Source organism: Cebus imitator, unplaced genomic scaffold (genome assembly GCF_001604975.1).
Source record: "Cebus imitator isolate Cc_AM_T3 unplaced genomic scaffold, Cebus_imitator-1.0 Scaffold975, whole genome shotgun sequence".
Lineage (NCBI taxonomy): Eukaryota > Metazoa > Chordata > Mammalia > Primates > Cebidae > Cebus > Cebus imitator.
This window is the reverse complement of record NW_016108290.1, coordinates 96,083-121,133: the sequence shown is the minus strand read 5'-3', so window position 1 is coordinate 121,133 and position 25,051 is coordinate 96,083. Positions and strand designations below refer to the sequence as shown.

The window sequence follows — 25,051 nt, the reverse complement described above, 5'->3', positions numbered from 1 at the left end:
ACCAGCCTTGACCTCCCAAAGTGCTGGGATTACAAGCATGAGCCAGCATGCCCGACCTAAAGAGAAGATTGTGATTCAGTAGGTCTGGGGTGTAGCCTGAGACTCTGCATTTAAGTGCCGGGAGATGCTGTGCTGCTGCACTGCAAAGCTCTGGGCCACATGAAGAGTCGGTGACTCTGCCTTTTCCTCCAGCTAAGCAGGTCGTACCCAAAGGCTGGCTCTGGAACTGTTTGGCAAGTCTCTGGGGCCCTTTGAGACTCAGCTCACCTGTAATCACTAGCGCTGTGTGGTGGGTCCACTTCTGAGAGGCCCCCAGATTCCAGGTTCCTGGTGTACACTCACCTTCTCTACTGTCTCTCGAGTGTTCAGTCAAATACTGACTAGGTATCGTTGCTGTGGGATTTTGCAGATATAATTAAGATCTCAGATCTATTGACCTTAAGGTAGAGATTACCTGGGTGGGCTTGATCTACTCATGTGAGCCCTTGAAGCCTGAGTCCAGGTGTCTGAGGCAGAGCAGTCAGAGACATGGCAGGAGAGGGTTTGACAAGGGAGATTGGTCGTGGTTGACTTTGGAGATGGAGAGGGCCACATGGCAAGGGATGTGGGTATCTTCTAGGAGTTGACAGCTGTATTGGCCTGGCAGCTGGCAGGGAAGGAGACCTCGTTCTCCATCCCTGTGAGCTTGTGAGAGGATCCTGAGCTCCACATGAGAACATGTCCTGGCTCACTGCATTGATTTTTAGCCTGGGATCAGAGAATGCAGCCACCTATGTCTGAACTTGTGACCCACAGAGCTGTTGGCTGGTAAATAAATTAGAGAATGCAGCCACCTATGTCTGAACTTGTGACCCACAGAGCCATTGGCTGGTAAATAAATAGGTGGCATTCGAGGCCATTGAGTTCACTAATATGCTTTATGTCATCTCAAGAGATGTCTTCCTCCTCCCAGGCTTTTGCACCTTCCTGTCACCTGTCCCTCTCCCATTCCCCAGCCAGGGGCCCAGTGGCTGGACAACATCAAGACTGAGCCTGGGCCCTGCGGGAACGGGTGCTCAGGGAGTGTGTCTGTTGCATGGAGTCACTCACCTTGTTTGATACAGTCACTGAGGATTCTTTCGTTATTTGGGTGTGATCTGCGCAATTGGAGGAAAGAGCAGAGCAGATCCGTTCCAAGTCCCACCTCATCCAGATAGAGTGGGAGAAGATGCAGATGGAGCTGAGTCACAAGAGGGCTCGAGTGGAGCTGGAGAGAGTGGCCAGCACCAGTGCCAGGAACTACGAGGTGGGTTCAGGTGCGTTGAGGGTTGGCCCAGCCAGCCCCAGGAAGCAAGGGGACTGCACGGTAACTAGCAGGCTGTAAGAAATCAGATCCCAGCCCCTGGGAGAAAGGGGGCTATGCAGAGTACCTACCAGGCTGTAAGAAATCAGATCCCAGTCCTTGGGAGCAAGGGGGTTGTGCACCGTACCTGTCAGGCTATGAGAAATCCAGAACCCAGCCGGCTGGAAGCCTGACATGCCCTGTGCCACGGTTGCCAGGACATTCCTTCTGAGGCCACTCATGCTGGGGCCCAGGTATAAGTTATGCTTGATGTCCTAGAGAAGGGTGGCATGAAATGGGGACAATTGCGAAGGGTGGCCCCTTGCTGTGTCTGTTCAGTGAGGCTGCGGCACTGGCACACAAACCTCCTGGTTTCGTCTTCCCTCTGGAAGAACTGGAAGGCAGGTCTGGCAGAAATGCCGAATGGTTTAGGAGTGACAGGCTTAGGAGCTCACGGGGTGGAATGGGTTCTTGGGTCTATGCTAGGCCTTTGGGTTGGAGGGCTGTAGCGAGGAGTGCCGGCCTCAGTGGCAGCTGGGTATTGCTCCTGGCTTGCCCAGGGCAGTAGGGAAAGCTCCTTGTCCTTGGGGCGGGAATTAGGTTTCCACTGAATGTGCCGATCTTCTCTGCTTTGATTAACAGCACTTTGCCAGGGTTTCAGTAAGTGCTGATCAGCTGTGGCTGCTGCCAAGGCTCAGGCAGAGCATTGGACGGAGAGTCTCCCGGGCCTCTGTGCCCTTTCTTGCTGGTGGATGTGTCTAGCCCCTCCCCCCGCCGACCTCATGCAGTTTATTCACGCACACTCCTAGGCCCTAGAAAAATAAATAGCTCACGTCTTCTGGGGTGTGATGCTTTTTGGATTCCTTGTCCCTGGCCTGCGGATCCTGGCTGTGGTGTTTTGTGTGGGCTTAGTGAGCCCAAGACACTGCCGGGGTGGGTGCTGCTGCCTCTGGGGTGGCTCCCATGCTGCTTTGAGAGCTGTTTTCCCTGAGAGGTTGGGGCTTTTGCTCATGGCCTGGGTGGGTCCTAGGAGGGACAGTCCTGGTTGAATTGGTGGGATGGGGAGGGAGAGGACACAGGAATCTCCCTGACTATTGAGGTTCCCTGGTTAGGGGTGGAGAGGTGGCACCAGTTTAGTGGCACCATTAGTTTGGAGGTAGCGTGCTTATGGCATGGCTCTGGCTCTAGGGTAGGAGGATGGAGTGTGCAAGAGGGAGAGGACCTGTTGGAAGGTGGCTCCCTTCAGCCACCTTCCAATAGGGCTTTCCTTCCTTGCGCACAGACACAGCCGCATGAGACCCCAAGAACAGTCGGAACCAGTAGTTTTCCAATTGTTCCTTGGAGTTCCTCCTGGAAATACCTATTGGGGGTGAAACCTAAGTGTCTGAAGTCCAGGGACCTGCTGGCTGCCCTGTCTGCACTAGGACTGGCAGCACCAGGCCCAGTGCCACATCTAGCTTGTGACAGTGCTGAGCGGAGCCCTGTGAAAACCCCAGCTATCTTCTTGTTCTGCATCACAGAAGGGTCTCTTGGTTGTGGTGAGACAGCTCTTGCAGCTCACAAGGGCTGGAGTCCCTCCGAGGTGCGGGTCAGCCATCAGAAGGTGGCCACCCTCTGTCACACTTCTCCTAGGTTTTGGGCTGGAGTCCCCTGGACAAGGGTAGCACAAGCACGTACTCTGCCCTGGGCTTCATGAGTGCTTGGCGCTTCCTGAGGAAGGCAGGGCGAGAGGGCCTGGAGTGCCGGGCTCCACCAAGACTCACCGTCTTCACTTCCCGGGACTCCCCTGCCTGGCGGTGAACTCAGCAAGGCCTGTGAGTCATTAGAATCAGGAGATCTGAGCATGGTTCTTGGTTCTGTCCCATCCTAACCAGCGAGAGCCACGTGGCCTCCCCAAGGCCAATCCTGCGGGGTGGCCCTGCAGGTTTGAGTGAGATGCTGTGCATATGTGGCAGAGTTGAGCCCAGTGTAAACTGCTTCTGTCTGCAGCCTCCTGTCCACGCCACCTGTCTCTGCTCCTGTCATCTGCTCGCTGGGGGAGTGCCAGCTCATTTTAGTGCCGGCCAGAGTGTGCTTAGTCAGGGCCTGCTGGTGCTGCAGAGCTCAGCTTCTCTACAAGGTCCATTCTGAATTTCACATTTCCCATGCTCCCTTTCCCTGCAGAGGCAACCGCTGAGCAGATGGTGTGACGAGTGTGTGTGTGATCTGTGCCAAGTGCCCTTCCTGGGAGCCCTGACCTCTTACAGTGCTCACGTCATGGTGTCTCAGTGGGGGCGCCAATGCCTGAGCTGGGTCCCAGGTCCCGTCCTGGCTCTGCCGCTGACTTGGCTGGCGGGTCCTGCTTGGCTCTGTTTGGTGCCTCGGTAGCCTGTTCTGAGAGAGGCGTGGGGGTGAGCACTCCCCGCTGACCCTCCCATGGGCGGCATGTGGCATCTTACTCTTGCTCTCTTGACAGCGTGAAGTTGACCGCAACCAGGAGCTCCTGACGCGCATCCGGCAGCTTCAGGAGCGTGAGGCCGGGGCGGAGGAGAAGATGCAGGAGCAGCTGGAGCGCAGCAGGCAGTGTCAGCAGAGCCTGGACGCTACCAGCAAGAGGCTGCGTGAGAAAGAGGACAGCCTGGCCCAGGCCGGCGAGGTGAGTGGGGCCTCTGCTGGGCTGGGTCCACTCTCCTGAGGCCGTGTTCCCGAGAGAGGGAATGCATGCTCTTGTTTCCCTCTACAGTGCCACCTTTGTGTTTTTAGGTGTGTTTCCCACACGGGCAGCCGTGTTGTTTGCATAGCTGTAATCAGTAGAAGTAGTAATTTTCCATTCTGTAGTTTTCAGTTAAAAAGTTGAGTGTTTGGTCCAGGCATGGTGGCTCACGCCTGTAATCCCAGCACTCTGGGAGGCCGAGGTGGGTGGATCAGCCGGTCAGGAGTTCAAGACCAGCCTGACCAATATGGTAAAACCCCATCTCTACAAAAAATACAAAAATTAGCCGGGCGTGATGGTGGACACCTGTAATCCCAGCTACTCGGGAGGCTGAGGCAGGAGAATTGCTTGAACCCAGGAGGTGGAGGTTGCAGTGAGCCAAGATCATGCCATTGCACTCCAGCCTGGGTGACAGAGCGAGATTCTCTCTCAAGAAAAAATGAACATTTTTTTTCTTCTGTAATTATGAATTTTAACGGTTGATGAATCTGCTTTTTGTCGTTTGTGAATGTTCAGTGTGTTTGCGTTCACTCGTCATATGTATGTGACACGTAGCCCATCCTCTAGCCCTTGCTTTGGACAGACCCCTAGGTTTGGGTCATAAGGTCCCCAGCGATGTCGGTCTCTGTGGTGGTTGCTCTTAGAGCCCTAGTTGAGGGCCCCAGTTTCCCTGCAGCCTTCCCTGTCGTGGATGGTGGTCTTTTCTGGAAATCGTTGTTGTTTTTTCAGGAAACTTAAATAGGCATGTCTGGATTTGCATTTCTTCGACTATTGGCAAGGTCTGCAGGCATCTGATATGGCGTCGGAGAGTTGCCTCTGAACTGGAGCCAGTGTGAACTGCAGTCCATTTGAAGGTTGCGTTTGTTTTAGACACAGCGGACATGGGTGCTGGTGGAAACTGGAGTCTTCTGACCTCTCCTGTGCCTATTCTGTGGCGATCAAGGTCGCTAGTTGCAAAAGGAAACATGAAAATCTGCTGGTGTGGGGGTGGAGGTGTGGGGTTCGGGTGGGGTGGGCGTGCAGCGCCTCATGTGCGTTATCCATCTGCAGCTCTTCTGGAGGGGTCCAGAAGCTTTTTGTGGTTGTTTTTTTGGGCAGGGCTAGGGAGGCGTGTTCAGGTTGTTCCCCCAGCTGCCTCTGGAGGGAATATGGGCAGGAGAGGAGGCGTGATTGGCTCCTGAGAAGCGGCTCTTGCCTTGCCCGTGCTCTGGGTTCCAGGCCCTGTGTGCTGGGCTGTGCCGGAGGCAGGTCGGGGATTCCATGGGGAAGGGTGAGTCGTGCCCAGCACTCCATGAGGGGCAGAGGAGCAGGAGACTGTAGGAGGTGCAGAGTGGTGCCCGGTGGGGTGGGACGCAGTGAAAGGAAGCTCGTCACGTGCAGATGCTGCTGCTGTGCCCTGTCACGTCTAAGCCAAGGTGGCAGCTCCTCAGGAAAGCCTTCCCTGCTCACTAGGCCTTGGCCTCCTTCTCTGGTGACAGGGCCCTGACTGTCACCCTCCTTACTCTGGAATTATCTTATGTGCCTCTTCCTTGCCAACTGTCCTGCGTCCCCTACAACATGGGTGCCCCTGCGGGCAGGTGGGCTCGGCTCTGCATCTGGCTGACCCCTGGCACCCGCTGTGTCTTAAGACCTCTGGGAGGATGTGTTTATTGTTAGTATGTTTTCAATACCTTTCTTCTTTTTTGACTCTCAGGTTGGCCCCTCACTATTGTGGTGAAGTAAACCGTACAGATTGTGGGTGTGCAGGGAGCACGCACAGCCCCACGCGGGCCTTCCCAGAATGGCATTGGGTGGACAGCGGTGATGGGCTTCAGCGGCCCTGAGCTGGGCACGGGTTCTCTGGGACAGGGAAATGAGTGCTGTGGCCTCCTTGTTTGCGGAGGTGCCGCCCAGCCAGGTCCCCCAGGTTGTTTGCTGTGTGAGTTAGCCATTGTCCTGCCCTGGATGCGTGGTCCCCGGGGCTTACATCACCCCATGTGTTTCTGTGTGTTCGCTTACAGCGATGCTTCTCATTGTCCATCTGGCTTTTCACATTGGCTTGACCCGAGAACACCTGCGGTTTTCTGAGCTTTTCTAGGGAGTTAGGGTCCTCAGAAGGTTGGCTGTGGGGAATGATCAGGAGGAAGTGTGGCGGTTTGGTTGCTTGCATTTGCATTCTGTGATGTCAGGAGACCTGCACCTGCTGTCCTGGAAGCTGCTGGAGGGACCGCCTCCCCAGGTGGCTCCTTCCCGTGCCAAGCACTCCCCTTCCAAGCACATGGCCTGCCAGCAGGTACTGCCCAGCCCTCTGCAGAGCCTCCATCTTTGTCCTTTTGGTTGGCCATTACCTTGCTGTTGTTTGAAGGTGGTGCCATTAGCAAACAGCCGGCACAGTAGCATGGGGATGGCTAGGGAGGGATGCCAAGAGCCACGTTTGGAGGGAAGGCCAAAGTGATGGTGTGGCAGGCACGTGGATGCCTGGTGGGACTTTGGGAGTGTGGGGCACTGGCACAGAGACTGCCAGGTGCCAGGCCTGAGAGTCCAGGCCCATCTTGGCTGGTGGGGGCTTTTGCTTCTGAAGCCTCCTCACCAAGCCTCCTTTCCAGGGGACCTGGCTGGGGCCTGGGTGTTTTCCGTCAGCTCTTGGTTGGCCTGTGGCGGGGTCTGAGTTGTGCTGTTCTGGAGCGCCTGGAGAAGGGTGGGCCCTGCATGTCAGCGTTTGCCTGGGTGCATGTCCTCCTGGAGGAGGTAGCTTGGCCCCCTGCTTCCCTGCTCCCCTGACCCCCCTCCCCCCTGTATCCTACCCCCTTGCCCCCTTGCCTCCCGCCCCTTTATTTCTCTGCCTCTGTTCTTCTCTGCTCCTTCCCTCCTGCCCTTCTGCCCCAGCCCTCCTGCTTCTCTGGCCCCTGCCTCCCTGCCCCTCTGCCCCCTGCGGTGCTCATGGTCTTGGCTTACTAAGTGGCTCTCTGGCCCCCTCTGCTTTCAGACCATCAACACACTGAAGGGGAGGATCTCGGAACTGCAGTGGAACGTGATGGATCAGGAGATGCAGGTGAAACACCTGGAGTCGGAGAAGCAGGAACTGCAGGAGCAGCTGGACCTGCAGTACAAGTGGGTGGGGGCCTGGGTGTGGGGTCAAGGCAGGAGTTGGCAGGGGTCGGGTCACGGGTTGGGGTTTGGGGTCTGCCTCTCTCCTGGGGGTTGGGTGGGATATGGATGCACTCCTGGATGCTGCCCTAATTCGTAGGCAGTCAAGAGGGGCAGACACTGAGGCCCCTGGAGCCAGGACCATGATCCCAGAAAGTGTCCTCATGTTCCTAGAGCAGAGTGGGGCAGCAACTTTTTCACACTCGTTCCTGGAGAGGGCTTCTGCGGATTTTACTTTATTTTTTGAGACAGGGTCTTACTCTGTCATCCAGTCTAGAGTGTAGTGGCAAAATCATGGCTCACTGCAGCCTCGACCTGTTGGGGTCAAGCGATCCTCCTGTCTCAGCCTCTAGAGTAGTTCGGACTGTAGGCATTTGCACTACACCTGGCTAATTTTTTGAGATGGAGTCTCGCTCTGTCACCCTGGCTCAAGTGCAGTGGCACCATCTCGGCTCACCACAACCTCTGCCTCCTGGGTTCAGTGATTCTGCTGCCTCAGCTTCCTCAGTAGCTGGGATTACAGGCACCTACCACCATGCCTGGTTAATTTTTCAACTGGCTAATTTTACAAAATGTTTTTCGTAGAGATGGGGGTCTCACTTTGTCACCCAGACTGGTCTTGAGCTCCTGACCTCAAGTGATTCTCCTGCCTCATCCTCCTAGAGTGCTGGGATTACAGGTGTGAGCCACCGTGCCCTATTAAGGGCTAGATTTAAAGGGTAGCACCATGTGTCTTGGAGGTGCTGGGGATGTGGCTGGGAAGGGATGTCCAGGCACAGGGCTGGGCTCAGCCAAGGTACAGACGTGAGAGCCTTCCGTGGAGGTGCGGTCAGCACCTTCTAAGATGCCCAGCACCGGGGGCATCTCCTACCCAGCATTTAGGAGATGCCCAGCACCATGGGCATCTCCTAAAGAGTTTGACCATTCCCTCAGCAGATGTGGTTTTAGGAGAGTTCTAGTTTCGTAGTAGAGAGGAGAGGTCATTTCTGGGTGGGGCTCTGCCACAACTGCTCCAGGGCTGCGTGTTGCGGCCAGCAGGTGAAAGCTGTGGGTGCCGCTGCTATCGAGGACCTTGCAGGCGGCTTGGGCTCACTGTGCACCCCGTGCGGATGAGCAGACTGAGGCCCCAGAGCCAGCCAGCAGGGGCTGGGGCCCAGGACCTTGGGGTACCCATGCAGTGGCAGTGCTGTGTGGGGGTCTGTGCAGGTGGGGGTCCTGAACCTTGAAATGGGAGTGAGCGTGTGTGGGTCTGTGCTGGGGTGGATCTCAGGCTGAAGAGAATTGTTGGCCTTGCCACATGCCTGTTTCTGTATGTGATGTATTTTTTTTTTAATAGAAAATGGCAGGAAGCCAGTCAGAAAATCCAGGAACTCCAGGCCAGCCAAGAAGCGAGAGCAGACCAAGAGCAGCAGATTAAGGTGAGTTGCTTGTGTCGGGTGCCTTGTGGACATCCCTGTGGTGGTCTTGGCTCTCCTGCCCCTGTCGGCCTTTCTGCGTCGGTGCCGAGTTCCGTGGGCCTCCTGTGAGGTTTGCTGCTGCCCTGTGTGGTGGGCATTTTGCTGGGCACCAGGGATGCCATGGTGAATGAGGCAGATGCTGCTGCCCTCAGGGAGTGTGCATCCTAGAGGATGGAGACTAATCGGAGACACGGAGAGAAAATGTCCGAATGTACGATGATGTCAAGTGCTGAAGAGTGTGAGAAGATGATACAGGCATAGAGGGGCTGAGAAAACTGCCCACAGTTGCACAGCTGGAGCTGGGTCTCAGTCAGGGTGACCTACTCAAGCTCATGCTGTGCCCTTTCCCTGTGGAGGGCATGCCAGGGAGATGCTGACTCCGGATCCCTCTCCTAGCTCCTGTTGCCTGGAGAGCAGCCTCCAGACCCTGTGCTCCGGCTGTGCCCCCTTGGCCCCCCATGTACCCTCACCTCCATGCCTCATAACAGCTTTTCCTGGCTGCAGAGCTGACTGTCACCCCCAACCTAGCCTCTGCCATGTCACCTCCTGGTGGTGTTCCCTTGCCCCTCGTCCTCCCGTCTGCATCCCTCGGCCCACCTGTCAGGATTTGCTGGCCGGTGAGGCCTGGTGTCTGTCTTTTGCATCACTGTCTCTGCCACTTGACCTGGTACATTGCACAGAGATGGACTCCGTTAGTGTTTGTTGAATGACCGTCTGGTTTGGTCGTGGTTTCCTCCTGTGCCTGTTCAGTGACTTGCTGCTCACAGATGTCAGCTGTGTCCCAAGGAGACTGGGTACCATAGGGAAAAGCCTGTCCTCACTATTGGAAAGACTAAGCTGTTATACACGTGCTATTAGAGAGGCAGAAGTGGGCTTGACACGGGAGGGTGGGATGTTTCACCATGGAGTGTCACCTTGGGCCAGACTTGAGATAGACTTTTGCTTCTAGATAGTTCCCTGAGGGCAGGACAGTGGTGTGCACAGCAGCCCAGCGGTGTGTGGTGTGAATGCCAGCTCCCAGTGCGTGGTGGGCTGGGAGGACGGTGTTGGGAAGAGCTGCCCTGGACTAAATGCCGAGGCTCAGTATTGGAAGCAGCTTTGAGGGCCCTGGTGCAGCCCGGGAAGGCCTCCCAGAGGAGAATCCTGAGCCATGGAGGCTCCTGAGGACCTGGGGCAGTTTAGTGGAGGAACTTCCTGGCCTCAGTGACTTTACTTTTTACGGGATGCTTTTTTCTATAGCAGATTTAGGTTCACAGCAAAATGAGCAGAAGGTAGAGCTCCTGTGCACCCCTGCTCCCTGCCCGTCCCCCCAAAAAAAACACACACCGCCTTTCCTGGTAGAGTGGAGCCCGTGTGACGGTGATGAACCTGCCTGGACACATCAGTGTCAGGGAGAGTCCACAGGTCCCTCGAGCGTCTCTCCTGGAGTGGGACAGTGTATGGTTTGGGCAAATGTGAAATGTTCTATATTCACTGTTAGAGCGTCACACAGAAGAGTTTTACTGCCTAAAAATCCTTTGTGCTTCCCCAGTTAATCCCCAACTCTCTCCTTCTGAGCAGCTGACAATTCCGGAACTTTTGCTGTCTCTATAGTTCCCCCTTTCCCAGAATGTCCTGTGGTTGGATCCTGCAGTTCGTGTAGCCGTTGCAGACCAGTTTCTTTCTCTTAGCCGTGTGTGTGTGATTTTCTCCAGGTCTCTTCATGGTTCATTTTTCCCTTCTTTTCTGTCCCTGGCCTCCAACAGGATCTGGAGCAGAAGCTGTCCCTACAAGAGCAGGATGCTGCGATTGTGAAGAACATGAAGTCTGAGCTGGTGCGACTCCCTAGGCTGGAACGGGAGCTGAAGCAGCTGCGGGAGGAGAGTGCACGCCTGCGGTGAGGGGGCATGGGGGATGGAGTAGCCTGTAGTGAGTCTGGGTTTGTGCCCAGGAGCTCGCGGTGCATACCCCGTAGGGGCAGGGCTCCTGGGCTCTTGGCTTCATCCCCAAGATGAAGGGTGTGTGGCTATTTGAGCAACTCTTTGTGGCACTGCCAGGGAGATGAGAGAGACCAATGGGCTGCTCCAGGAGGAACTGGAAGGGCTGCAGAGGAAGCTGGGGCGCCAGGAGAAGATGCAGGAGGCGCTGGTTGGCTTGGAGCTGGAGAACGAGGTGAGGGTCTGCGTGGAGTGGGTCGTGCCCTTGCGTGATGGGGTGGGAGGCAGAATCTGGCAGGTCCCCAGAGAGGTCCATGCCTTATCCCCAGAGCCTGTGAACACGGCACCTTCCCTGGCAGGGCGATTCAGGTCACAGGTCAGCAGGCCCACAGTGGGGAGGGGCTCCTTGGCCAGCCTGGGGGCTCAGAGTGACATCAGAGAGACTTGGCAGCTCCTGCTGGGTGTGGAGATGGAGGAGGGGCCACAAGCCAAGGAACATGGGTGCCTCTGGAAGCTGGAAAGAGGAAGGAAGTGGTCTCACCCCTGGAACCTGAAGAAGGAACTCAGCCCTGCTGACACCAGGATTCCAGCCCAGGGAAACTCATTTTGGATTTCTGAACTAGAGTACTATAAGATATTCCATTTGTAGTCCTTGTTTTGTTTTTTTTGAGATGGAGTCTTGCTCTCTTGCCAGGCTGGAGTACAGTGGCGTGATCTTGGCTCACTGTAACCTCTGCCTCCCAGGTTCAAGCAATTCTCCTGCCTCAGCCTCCTGAGTAGCTGGGACTATAGGCATGTGCCACCACACTCAGCTAATTTTTGTATTTTTGGTAGAGACAGGGTTTCGCCATGTTGGCCAGGATAGTCTCAATCTCTGGACCTCTTGTACCACCTACAGCCTCTCAAAGTGCTGGGATTACAGGCGTGAAGCACTGTGCCCAGCCTGCTTGCTGGGATTCATACCTGAATTTATGGGCCCAGGAAGGAGTGAGGAATGAAGTGCACAGTGTGAGGCATGAAACGTACAGTGTGACTTCTGCAGTTGGGGAAGAATAACCCGGCCTCTTCCAAGCAGACTTGGAGCATTTAGTGGCCAGCTCAGAGATAAGGGTAGGCTCTCCTGAGAGGTCCGGGACTCAACGCCGTGATCATTATTGTCAGTCTTATGTGATAATCCTGTGGCAGGCGATGACAGGGTCCGTGCTTTTGTTCTTTTCAGAGGCTGCTGGCCAAGCTGCAAAGCTGGGAGAGACTGGACCAGATCACGGGCTTGAATGTCAGGTAGGGAGGGGGCAGGTGCCTCGGGGTCCCACCTTCTCTGAAGGGTCACTGGGGAAGAGCAGAGTCTGCCTCCTGCTCACGGGCACTGTCTCTAAAAGGCTGGTGGGGGCCTTTTGTCCTGGGCTGCTCAGGTTCAATGAGGCCTTTCCCAGTGGGTGGGGCAGTGGAGCTGAGCGACTCTTCCTGCTGAAGCCTTAGTAACATATTCATTGAGTAGCAGAATATCCACAGCAAACCAGTGGCAGGTGTCTGATTGCCCTGCATTGTGGCGCTTTGTGAAAGGACTCTTTCTGGTGTATCCTGAGGAAGAAATTGCTTTTGGAGAAAATCATTTATTTTAGGGAACTGTAACCAGTGGAGATGAGCTGAGTTTTTAGAGTTCAGAAAAACCCACCATATTACGCTGTTCTTGCATCGCTATAAAGAAATACCTGAGAGTGGGTGATTATGAAGGAAAGCTGTGGAATTGGATCACACTTCTGTAGGCTGTGCAGGAAGCGTGGTGCTGACACCTGCTCAGCTTCTGGTGAAGCCGCAGGGAACTTTCAGTCCTGGCAGAAGGTGAAGGGGAAACAGGCATGTCACATGGCAAAAGCAGGAGCGAGAGAGAGAGAGAGAGAGAGAGAGAGAGACAAACAGAAAGAGACAGAGAGAGCAAGAGAGTGCATGAGAGCAGGGCTGGGAGGGAGGTGCCACGGACTTCTTAATGATCAGATCTCATGAGAACTTACTATCATGAAGACAGCCCCAAACTGTGAGGGATCTGCCCCCATGATCCAAACACTTCCCACCGGACTCCACTTCTAGCCCCGGGGATTACAATTCAACATGAGATGTGGGCAGGGATGGAGATCCAAACAGTTCTCACCCACCATAGTGGAAGACTATTGTCTGGTGCTTGGAGCAGCCTCTTCAGCCAGTCTGTGCCAAGCTGAGTGCCAGTGCATGGGTGGAAGGATGTGAGGTGGAGCTGCCGGGGGACCACCCCGGGTGCTGGGGATGGCATTCTTACAGACAGGAGAGCGGGACTGTTCCCAGTTCTGGTCCTGTCTGTCCTACCCCATCCATCTCAAGGGCCTGTACTCATCTTTCTCCAGCAGCGGCTTGGTTGGCTCCCGCCCTTCAGCTGCTGGGCCCCTGCAGGTGACCGCCTCTTGGCAGCTCTGGCCTGGGCCCCACTTTGTGGTTGCCCTGGTGTGCCATGTCTCGGGAAGGTGCAAGAGTGATGCTTTTGAGGGAGTCATCGGAGCCTGGGGCTCATGGCCTTGGTGCTGGTGCTGAGGCCGCCTCTTGTGTTTGCTTGTGAGATTTCAAGGCTTCCCGCTTCCTGCCTGTCTTTCCTGCTGCTCTGGAAACTAGGCGGAGACTGAGATGAGACTCTCTGAAAGAGCTGTCCTGTGACTGTACCATTGAACTGCTGGTTCTGGATTCCACTACCTTCTCATCAGCATTACTGGCTTCAGTTCTCAGTCACCTGAAAATGCCCCTTCATCTTCTTTGAGCTTTGCTAAATCAGAGTGTGGCCTGGGCTGCCATCTCCTTTTGAACTCCCCCTGTAGAAGACGGACTTCTGCAGGGCCGGCCTCAGCGGGGCCTAAATGCTTTGTGCTTCTGTCTGTTCACTGGGTTTATTAATTGCTTGTAAGGCGACCCTTCTGCTTCCAGGGATACTCTGGCCAGATGAGAAACCTCCGTGACTTTTTTCCTGTGAGGGACATCAGAGGCCCCCTCGTGCCTGATGGGCCTGGCCTTGTTGGACGGTCCAAGTGTGCAGTTTGCCCTGGAGCACTTAGCGTCAGTCAGGCACACAGACCTGGCACAGCTGGCTGCTGTCTCTGGTTGGTTACAAAGAACTGCTGCTCTATCAGCCTTTGCCCTGTTCCCGCATCTGAGTGCCTTGCCTGGGTGTAGCCTATGTGAGGGCAAGCTGGCCTGGGGTGCTGGTGGCTGGTGTGAGGGTGAGCTGGCCTCGGGGTGCTGCCTGGGTGTGGCCAGCATGAGGACAAGCTGGCCTGGATGCTACCGTCCGGTGTGAAGATGAGCTGGCCTGGGGTGCTACTGGCCAGGCCCTGCATGGGGGAGAGGAGGGGTCGGTCTGCAGGGCTGGTGGAAGTGGGCTGCCTGTGTCCACTTCCAGCTTAAAGTGGGGTGGGAGGCAAGTGGCATGCATATGTGGCACCCTGCAGCTTTGATGAGGAAAATAGATAGTACTTTGGGGCTGGGGGGGCTGGATTCAAGTCCCCTTCCCACCGACAGTAAGACCTGTTTCAAGACACTGCGCTGCTCTGGGCCAGTGTTCTCTTCATTGAAAGGGGAACACGGAGTTCTCCTCCCCGCTGCGTGTGAAGATCAGATGCCATCGTGTACTTGTGGAGGGCCCTGTGAGTAGGAGACGGCTGGTGCGAGCGACCTCTCTGAGCAGTCAGAGGCTGATGTCCAGGAAGGGATGGAGCCATCCTCGCTGTGGGGGTTGACCCCTAGTTTCCTGCGTTGGCCTTGGCCGTGGGTCTGGTAGAGGGCAGGTTTCCCCACGTGCTCGGTCACCTGCCGAGCCTGGGCCCTTTCAGGGCTCCCCACCGCTCCTTGTGTTTCCTGTGCACCACAGGGTGGGTGTCTGAATGTGGTTCTGATTCATGCTCGATGTTAGTGGGGGTAGCACCCATGTCACAGTCCCTGGGAATGCAGGCTGGGGGTACTGAATGCGGCTCATAGAGGGTTTGGTAAATATGTGCATTTCTGGCTCATAGAGGGTTTGGTAAACATGTGCATTTCTGGCTGGGCACAGTGGCTCACGCCTGTAATCCCAGTGCTTTGGGAGGCTGCAGCAGGGGGATCGCTCTAGCCTACATGTTTGAGATCAACCTGGGCAACATAGTTGAGACCTGTCTGTACCAAAAAAGAAAGAAAAAAAATAGCTGTGCTCAGCAGGGCACACCTATAATCCCAGCTACCCAGGAGACGGAGGTGGGAGGATCACCTGAGCCCAGGAGGTCAAGGCTTCAGTGAGTCGTGATCACACTACTGTACTCCAGTGACAGAATGAGACCCTGTCTCTCAAAAAGAAACAAAAACAAAGTGCATTATTTCTGGGTAAACCACAGATACACTGGACTTTCTATTTTTAGGGACCAGATTTGGGGCAGCTGTTAGGGATTTCTTAAGCCCATGTCAGGCAACATTGAATGTGGCGATGAAGTGGGCAATGGGGACGCAGATGCAGTGAGAAGTTGGGGCCTCGGGGCCATAGCTGCCGCTTGTGGTCCCGTGGGAGGGGTGAGCACACTTGCTGTTCATGTGTGGAGACACGTGTGCTTCTATGGGCGAGCTTGGGGATCCCCTCCCCTCAGCCGTGGGGACCTGAGGTGACATCACATATCCCGAAAGCAGAGGGCTCAGCAGCTGGGAGTGCCCTGGGCCCGTGCCAGTGGGCTGGCATCTGCTTACCTTCAGGCCCAGGCCTTGCTGGGATTTGGGGCTTGCCGAGGCCCCAGGCCCCAGGCCCCGTGGGTGCAGAGCAGCTGCTGCCACTAGGTGGTGCCCCTGCCTTGGTGATCCTTCCCACAGCCATTTCTCTTGGGTCTCTTTGGCCTTGTGTTCCCACCACCCTCCCACCATGGGACTTGCTTGCTGACACCAAGGTTGTAGTTGATGGGGATGTAAGGGGCCTGTGGCCACTATTCCTGCCTGCCTTTAGTGGGGTGCTTCTGGCTGTCTCATGCCTGCCCGGTTTCTGACCAGCATCCTGGGGACCCTCAGGCCCCAGGGCTATGAGCCCCTGCTGTTGAGGCCAGGTGTCCTCTGCATGGGCCCTTCCCTAATGACAGGACTCTGGTGTCCTGCAGTCCTCAGAGGGCTCTTTGGCCTCACCCCAGACTTGGATGTACCCTGCCTGAGCCCCAGGGGAGAGTGGCCTGCTCACCCTCTTCCCCATGTGAGGCTTCTTACGTCTTAGGAGAGGAGGCTGGGCGAGTTGGCTGGGGTGAGTCAGTGAAACCATGGGAAGACCCTGTGGAACGAGGTCCTTATGTGTCACGCAGGCCTGGGCACATGCGACATGTCCAGCACACAGGGTCATGCAGGTTGTGGGCATATTAGTTTCTACAACTTTGAAGTCACAGTTAGGAAGGGGATACTGCGTGTGGATGAGCCTGCGTGAATACACGTGGGGAAGGGCAGGATGCCAGTGCCAGTAGTGTGATGTTGATACGCTTTCCCTTAGGGTGTTGGGCATTGGGCTGAGGGAGTTAGCAGCAGTCTGGCACAGGAGGAGGAGGTGTAATCGAGAGAGGCCAGTGGGAAAGATGTGTGAGAGTGGAGGCCATCTGGGAATGCAGGGTGCTTCTCTTTGGAAAATCACCTGTTTCAGTAGAATGAAAAAGGGGTGCAGGCCATCTCTGTAGGCAAGCAGCACAACCATTGATAACAATCCCAAACGCATTTGTGGTTGAAAATTCTCAGCAAGCTAGGAAGAGAAGAGAAATTCCTCAACCAGGTAAAAGACACCTGCGGAAAACCACAGCTGATATAATATAAGGGTGAAACTGACTGCGTCCCTGACACAGAGACCAGGCAGGGTGTCTGTTCCCGCCACCCCTGGTCGCACTGTGCGGGAGATCTTCATCAGTATAATTAGGCAGGCAAAAAGAAAAGGTAGCTAGACTGGAAAGGAGGAAGTAAACCTATACCTGGAGACAACATAATGATCTGTAGAAGTTTCCAGAGTGTCAATGACAAGCCAGTAGGACTAAACAGTGAGGTTTACAGGGTCACAGCATACAAGGACAGTGTACCAAAATAGGTTACGTTTCCGTATGCTAGCAATGAGCCACTGGAGTACATACCACATATGACGGCATCAAAGTCCATGAAAATACTCAGGGATGCATGTAAGAAAATCTGTGTAAGATTTGTACACTCAGAAGCTTCAGATGCAACTGAGACATTAAGATCACCTAATATAAAAAAATAGAGACATCATAAGGGGAAAAAGGAACTCTTTTCCGTTCTGCTCTCACACAGCCACTGACTCGGTACTTCTGACATCAGATACTGGAAGGTTCCCCACACACCAGCCAGTTCTCCAGGGGATACCAGCTGGGTGTCCTGCAGCCTCATCTGTACTCTCTCCACTTGGAGTTAGTATCAGCTCCCCCAGGATCAGGGCCAGTCCCACACGCCGGGGCCCCACTTCAGATTCTGATTGCAAGGTAGTAGGCTGTCATCTATGCTTCACTGTACTGTTTTCTTCTCTCCCTCTGTCACTGACGTCAGCTGTACTTCTGACTAGCAGGCTATTAAAGGAGGCTCCTATAACCCATTCCTTGGGTTTAATTAATTTGCTAGTGTGACTCTCAGAACTCAGGAAGACATTTTCTTACGTTTACTCCTGTGTTATAAAGGATGTTAGGATACCTGAATTGAACCTTAGAAAGACTGGAAAAAAAAATAGTAAAGGATGTTAGGAATAATTCAGGTCAACAGGTCTGTAGAGTGAGGTACGAGGGGAGATGTGGAGCTGCCATGCCCTCTCTGGGTACACCACCCTCCAGGACTTTCCACGTGTGCAGCTCTGAACCCTGGCCTTATTTATGGGTTTTTACAGACGCTTTGTCACATAAGCATGATTGATGACACCACTGGCCATTGGGAATCAACTCAACCTTCCGCCCCTCTCCCCTTCTGGGAGATTGAGGGGTGTGACTCAAAGTCCCAACCCTCTAATTCCACCTTGGTGTTTCTGGTGACCATCCTATCTGAAGCTGCCTGGGGGCTGCCAACCACCAGTCATGTGTGTCAGGGAATGGAAAGGCCCAATATATATTTCAGAGTATCATAAAGATACCGTGTTCATGTATTGAAAGGTTCATTATTGTTAAGATGGCAGTTTGCTCAAATTGTCCCAAATATTTGACATAATCCCAAAAGAAGCCCCAGCAGGCTTTTTGGGTAGAAATTGATGAACTGATTTCTAAAATTTCTTTTTTTATTGAGACAGACTGTCGCTCTGTCACCCAGGCTGGAGTGCAGTGGCACAGTCTCGGCTCACTGTAACCTCTGCCTCCTGTGTTCAAGTGATTCTCCTGCCTCAGCCTCATGAGTAGCTGGGATTACAGGCACATGCTACCATGCCTGGCTAATTTTTGTATTTTTATTAGAGATGGGATTTCACCATGTTGGCCAGGCTGGTCTTTAACTCCTGACCTAGGTGATCCACCCTCTTTGGCCTCCCAAAGTGCTGGGATTACAAGTGTGGCCGACCATTTCTAACATTTCTGTGGGAATGTAAAGCACCTGTAAATTGTTATAGCCATAACAACTTTGAAAAAGAACAAGTTATAGGGCTTATACTGGCCAATTTCAAGACACGTTGTAAATTGCATAACTTGAGACAGTGTGGTATTAAGTATAGACGTATGTAAATCATTAGAACAGAGTAGAAAGTTCAGAAATAATTCAAGAATACAGTGTTGATTGTTGTCAAAAGTGTCAAGGTAGTTCAGTGGGATAAAGAGTCTTTTCATGAGCATGATGAACCAGTAGGCTGCCTCATGCTGTACACAAGATTTAACTCAATGATCCGTTGACTTATGTAAAAGTCACAAAATCTGGAAGCTACGGTTTGGCAAAGAGGTTTTAGGATACAATGAGTATGAACCAGAAATGAAAAAATTGATGAATTAGACTTCATCAAAATTGGAAACTTCTCTCCAAAGACACAAATGAAAAGGCAGACCATAGACTAGGAAAATATTTGTGATATATTAACATGCATCTGCCCAAAGTTGTGCTCCAGGATAATAAAGAATTCTCAGAAATTAGTTAACATAGTATAAAAAATGGTCAGAAGACTTTTAACAGATACTTTATTTATTTATTTGGAGATGGAGTCTTGCCCTGTTACCCAGGCTGGAGTGCAGTGGCACAGTCTTGACTCACTGCAACCTCTGCCTCCCGGGTTCAGGCAATTCTCCCACCTCAGCCTCCTGAGTAGCTGGGATTCCAGGCGTGTGCTACCATGCCCAGCTAATTTTTGTATTTTAGTAGAGATGGGTTTCCCCGTGTTGGCCAGGCTAGTCTCGAACTCCTGACCTCAGGTGATCTGCCTGCCTTAGCCTCCCAAAGTGCTGGGATTGCAGGTGTGAGCCACTGCGCCTGACCTGCTTTTAACAGATACTTTGCAAGAGATGGTATACAAATGGTAAATAAGGACATGAAAAGATGGTCAACGTTGTTGGTTATGAGGGTAATACAAATTAAGACTGTAATTGCCCAACACAGTTCTTGCCGCCCAGAAAAGCTAACGCACTGTGAACAGCAGGTATGACAGCAAAAAAAGAGTTTAATGATTGCAGAGCCAGGCAAGGGAGGTGGACAAGAGATAACTCTCAAATCTGTCTCCCTGAGAATTCGGAGGCAAGGGTTTGAGGGTGTTTTGGTGGACAGTGGCCTAGGGAGTGGTGAATGCTGGTTGATTGGGTTGGGGATGCCATCATAGGGGTGTCAGGACTGTCTTTATGCAGTGAGTCAGTTCCTGGGAGATAGGGTCACAGGTCCAGGTGGCATCTCTTGAGCTGCTGAAATGCTAAATCTGAAGAGCATCTCAAAGACCAGTTCTTTAGGTTTCACAATAGTGATGTTGTCTGTAGGAGCCATTCGGGAAGTTCTGAATCTTGTAACCTCAGGTTACTTGACTCTGGGCAGCAGGCACTATAGCAGAGCAAGCTAAATGAGCAGAGGCAGGCGGTGGTTTAACTGTGCTTGTTCTCTAGCAAAGTTCAGGCCTCTGTGGTGATGCCAGTCTTAGGAATGTGGCTTTAATCTCCAAAGAAGGAGGGGTGTCAGTTTTCCTTGCCTTGAAGTTTAACTATAAACTAAATTCCTCTCATGGTTATGTCGGCCTCTGCATTAGAATAAGCCCCCCACCCCCCAAACAAAAAAAAATTTAGCCTGTGAGGTTAGAAGCAACACGGAGTCAGTAATGTAGATTTCTCTCATTACTTAAAATTCAGTAAATGTGGTTTCAAGACCACAGTGACATACCACTCTGTACACAGTAGAATGACTAAAATGAAGCAGACAGACCATCCAGACTGCCGGCAGAGACGCAGAGCAGCCAGCCCATCAAACCGGGAGTAGGAAGTGTTGCGCCACTTTGGAAATGGTTTGGTAGCTTTTTATACGCTTACGGTATGACCCTGCAGTTCCATTCCTAGGTATTTAACCCAAGAGAAGCCCAGGAGAAAATGTGACGTCATGAAGACTTGTACAGGGATGTTTGTAGGAGCCTTAATCTAGCAGTCTGAGAGCAGCAACAAGTCAGGTGCCTGTCAGCAGGTGAAGGGATGCATGGACCGTGGCGTCTCCATGCAGTGGGGTGCCACTCAGTGTAACACGCGACAGCAGCTGTGCTCAGAAACATCAGTGAGCCTGTCTTGCTGAGTGAAGGAAGCCAGACTTACTGACTTTATACTTACTATACGATTCCATTTAGTTGAACTCTTTAAAAAGGCAAGACTGAGCAACAGTGACAGAAAGCAGGTCAGTGATCCCTGGAGTCTCGTGTTGGGATAAGATCGGGGGCCTGCAGGAGTCTTATGGGGTACTAGAAATATCCTTTGACATGATGGAGGTGATAGCTGCATAAGTGTACACGCAGCAAAGCTAATGCCACTGCTCTTGTGAAACGGGTTCATGTGTGCACATCAGACTTTGGCATGTGGGCATGAGTGCCATGGAAAGTGGCAGCATGTGAGGCCAGGTGCAGGCTGCAGACGGTCAGGGAGTTTCACATTTGATTAAAAGCAGAACAAGCTACATAAATGTTAACAAATGAAATGAAAAGTGGGATGTGGTCGTCCTTTCCTTCCCTCCCTGGTGACCCCACTCAGGGATGGGTGCCCCGTGTGACAGCTTCCTGGCCATTGTCACATTGTGTTCTCATTATTCCTTGGGGGGCTGTTCCAGAACAGAGCTGATTGCCCCAGAGGTGGGCAGCAGAGCGTGCTGTCCTCAGCCCCAGTTTGTCTTTCTAGGCAGTGCCTGATGAGTTTCTTGTGTATCATTCTGGAAATGTATGTACGTACAAGCTCTTTATGTACCCCCCTGGGCTTTTAAAATGGTGCTCCTTTCATAGTTTTATTTTGCAATGGTTTTCACTCAGTGTTTGACAGTTTTTCAGCCCAGCACAGGCTGTTCTGCTGAACTACTTTAAAGAGCTGCCAGGTAAGCAGGAGTGTAGACGGACTCAGACTCTAGCAACCTCTCTTGATGGGCTCTTAGGGTGTTTCCAGCTTCTTCCCCCAATTAACCATGCTAGGCTGGTTGGGTAAATTCTTAAAATCAGAATTTTTAGTTCAAAAGAGATGTGCATTTGAGACTCATAGCTGGTGCCATATCACCCTCCCAAAAACCTGTCTGCTGTCCGCTCCTGTCACAGCTTGAGTGCCGTTGCTTAATGGGGGTGGTGTGCTTTCAATATTTCTAGGGAGATTCAGATCGAAGTCACAGTAAAGTGAGTAGAGAAGCCATCTTTAGTGTCTTGGCTTTTCAAAAATGCCATTTAGCAGCTCCTCCTGAGGGGGACCCTATGAAATAGGAACGAAGAAGATGTCAAGTCCTGTGGCCGAGCCCCCACTTTAGGGAAGAGATCATTTGCTTGTGGCCAAGATGCCACAACCAAGATGTTATTTGGCTTCTTGCCTGTCCCTTTGTGCCTGAATCTGGTCTTGCTTCCCATCCCGCTGGGTGGGCAGTGTACCTGTCAGCAGGCTCAGGCCTGAGTGGGGTTGAGGAGGCTGGGCTGGGGAGGTGGGAGGTGGGCGGTGGCAGCTAAGAGGCCTGGCAGCTGTGCCCACCTGGAACTGCTGACCCATCCCCTGGAGTCAAAGCTGAGCACCTGTCAGTGCTGAGCTGGACATTTTCCCTGAAACATTTGTAGACTGGCCAGATGACAAGTATCAGGGCCCAGCTTCCCTGATGTGTGAGGCCAATTAGGAGGACAGTGAGTGAGTTGCATGATTTTCCTCTAAGGAAGGGTCTAATTGACCAGCTCGGACACTTTTATTATCCTAGTTACCGTGCGCGTGATCTGTAATTACCCGGCCGTTGAGTTGATCAATACCAGACGCCCTAGTGGTGCTTGGGAAGGTGGGTGGCTGTCAGGTATGTGGGTCCATTTTAATTGGCACCAGTTTGGTTTTCTTTGGGGCATGGGAGGAGGAGGGGAAGAAGCATTTGGCCTCCTGGGTGCTTGTGTGAGTGCACGCTTTCTTCCCGTGTTGCATGCCAGATGCCTTGGGGTCTGGGCCGTGTTTCCCCTTTTGGTTCATTCATTCATTCATTCATTTGTTCGCCATAAGCTGCTCTCATGGAGCCTGTAGTCTGGAGGGAGAAGGACCCCTCAGGCCTGTGCATCTGTGGTGTGCAGGTCAGGTCCCAGACCCCTGCAGCTGGACTGTGGTGAGCGTGCTTCCCTCCAGAGAAGCAGGCTAGGGTGGCACACGAACCAGGTTCCCAGCTCTATCCTTGTCCAGAGGTGCAGGCCGGGGTGGCCTATGAGCTAGGTTCTCAGCTCCATCCTTGTCCAGAGGTGCAGGCTGAGGTGGGGCATGAACTGGATTCCCAGCTCCATATGCATCCAGAGGTGCAGGCAGAGGCTGGGCATGAGTGGAGTTCCCAGCTCCATCCACGCATGGTGACTTCTCCTCTCTACCCCAGCTCCTCCTGTGGCTGAGTCCTGGCCACTTTCTGCCTTGAGGTTGTGTTGGTTTTCTTTAAACTCATCCTCTCAATCCTGAGCTTTGTGAGTTAAGAGCCCAGGTCTCCCTTTAGCGCCCTGTGCTGGGCGTGCAGTAGGCACTTGCTGAGCCTTTGAGGAGTGGAGGAGCGAGCGAGGGGACTCTGTACCCCACAGTTGGTGGTGATGGATGGGCTGAGCCTCGGGAGCTCTTGGCTGCTGTGACAGGGCCCCCCTGGGGCTACTTGAGCTGCACTATCCCAGCAGGACCACCAAAGCAAGGGCAGCAGAGAGCTTCCTGACAGCTGCCTTGCTTTGGCGATGGCCCTGGCTTGGGTGCAGCTTGTGCCCTTCTCTGTTTCCTTGTGAAGTTTCAGATGGGTGTTTCCAGCAGCGCCAACAGGCTCACCCTGGGGAGAGCACGTCACTGCTACTGGGTGGCTTTGTTTAACACCAGCCGCGTCTCGCAAGTCTCAGGCACTTCTGTGAGATATTCTCAGAATTCTGTGGTAACTGCACACCTGGCAGGCCCAGCCAGCACCATGCCGCCCACTGGTAGGGGCAAGTCACCCTGGGTGACTTGGGTCGAGCTTCATTCCAGGTGGGGTTGGGCAGGCAGGAGACTGTCAGAGTGTGGGGACGGTGCTGTGGGTGTTGGAACCTCGTAGGGAGATCCTAGAGAAGTGCTTCCCAGAAGAGACTTTGGGGCTCCACCTCTGCGTGTTCCTGGCCGCACAGAGAGCTGAGCGCTCCACGACGTGTCCAGGTAGCAACGCTCTGGGTCTCACTTGGTCTCAGAGCACTTTTTGGGGCTTTTCTCCAAGCTTTGTAGATAGGGTCTTCTACTTCCAGGCCTCTTTTTAAATTGATTTTTTAAGTCTGTACCCAGATAGTGACAGGCTTTAGACAAATCCAGCTACCATAAGTTCTAGGGTTTATTTTAGAGGAGGCGGTGGCATCCCCGGTGGTATCTGGGCTGGTTTTTACTCTTGGGTACTTACTGGGGTCGTGTTGTGTGCTGGCCTCTCCTTGTGGGCTAGGGGCTCCCAGGGTGCCCAGGTCCCTACTTTTACAGGTAGAGCAGGGGTGTCCTGAGCTGGGATGGAGGAAGGGTCTGGGCTGTGTTGTGATAGGGCTGGTAGGAGCAGGATTTTGACAGGCAGCTTGCAGCAGGCACTAGCTGAGGGCCAGAGGCAGAAGCTGAAGGCCTCCCTTGGGGTGCCCACTACTGCCTGCCATGCCTCCAAGGACTTTCCAGCAATGCCATGGCCTTCAGAGGGCTGGAGTCTCAGGCAGGTTACAGGGAGCTCCCCACCCTACATTCCTCAGTGTCAGCTTTGGGGCTGCGAGGTGTGACCTCTACAGGATCACCTGGGGCCACTCCCTTTGGTCAGCTGTAGCTGTCATTTGTATCAGGAGCTGCTGGTCTTGCCTGCACCGCCCTCCCCACCCTCCACCCACCCTGCATGGCCCAGGTTCTTGGGAGGAACTGGTGATCCCACGCTGTTGAATTCCTGGAACCTGCTCCTCCCAGCCCCTGCAGGCTTCTCAGTGGTGTGGCCGCCTGGAAACAGGGGTCCTGATTCTGCTGGACAGGTGGGATGGGAGGCTGGGCGAGGGGTGGGCCAGCCTTTGTGGGCTCAGTGGCTGCGGTTAGGGCCTGTGTACATGAAGCCTTTGCAGTAGTGCCGTTTGTGCAGAGCCACGTTGGGGAGCGGGGGCTTGCGTTAACAGAAGTGCTGAGAGATGATCACTGCACCACGAGCCAGTCAGCACCGGCCTGTGGGTCGGCTGCTATGGACTCTGTGATCTGACTTTCCTGGCTTTTGTTTGACAGTGTTTCCATTTCCACTGTTACCAGGTGCAGAGCTCTGATCTCCCATGGTCAGAAGTACTGTGTACGTGTCTCACTCAGGCAGAATGCAGAGGCCTTAGCTGGCAGCTGTGCATGGATCCTGGCACTGTGTTACCTGGCCAGGTGCTGAGGGGCAGGGGTCTGGGACAGGCCAGCAAGCCTTCTTTAGACGCCACGTGTACAGGCCTGGGGTGCCCAGGGTCAGGGAACCAGTGGAGAACAAGACCCGGCTATTGCCATGGGACTTTCTTCTGGTAGGGAGTCCTGAGAAGGATGTGGATGAGGTGGAGAAGAGGTTCCAGGTGAACGCAGGTGTCTACCCTGCATTCTGGGGTGGCAGGCAGCCTGGGGCAGGTGTGGAGCTGTTGGGTGGGTGGGGTGGCACCCTGTGTGCTGTGTTAGTGCAGGGTGGTGGTGCACACCCAGCTGGCCGGCCTTGCTCTCGCTCTTCACCCTCCACTTGTTTAGGCTGCACCCTGGGAGGGGGTGGAGGATAGAGGGCATTAGTGGGAAGAGCTCTGAAACCCTAGGCCTCATGGAGAGTGTCTGGCAGTCACCCTTCCCATGCCCTCAGGCCTTTGTGTGTGTGGCTTTCTGGGAGTCTGGGGGTTTGTCACCAGTACTACAGGGGGCCTCTCCTGTCTCTTTCCTCTAAGCTTTGTAGATAG

The 25,051-nt window shown here is 53.8% G+C and overlaps 1 protein-coding gene across 1 annotated transcript in view; it reads left to right on the top strand.

Moving 5' to 3' along the window:
- LOC108298497 (mitotic spindle assembly checkpoint protein MAD1-like) overlaps positions 1–11,889 on the top strand; it is a 15,191-nt gene extending 3,302 nt beyond the window's left edge. The window contains exons 3-9 of the mRNA XM_017521168.2: positions 1,145–1,285; positions 3,777–3,956; positions 6,979–7,103; positions 8,476–8,557; positions 10,342–10,472; positions 10,633–10,747; positions 11,732–11,889. Coding sequence (XP_017376657.2) covers positions 1,145–1,285; positions 3,777–3,956; positions 6,979–7,103; positions 8,476–8,557; positions 10,342–10,472; positions 10,633–10,747; positions 11,732–11,797 — 840 coding nt within the window. The 3' untranslated portion in view covers positions 11,798–11,889. The remainder of the gene's footprint in view (positions 1–1,144; positions 1,286–3,776; positions 3,957–6,978; positions 7,104–8,475; positions 8,558–10,341; positions 10,473–10,632; positions 10,748–11,731) is intronic.
- Positions 11,890–25,051: the final 13,162 nt, after the last annotated feature.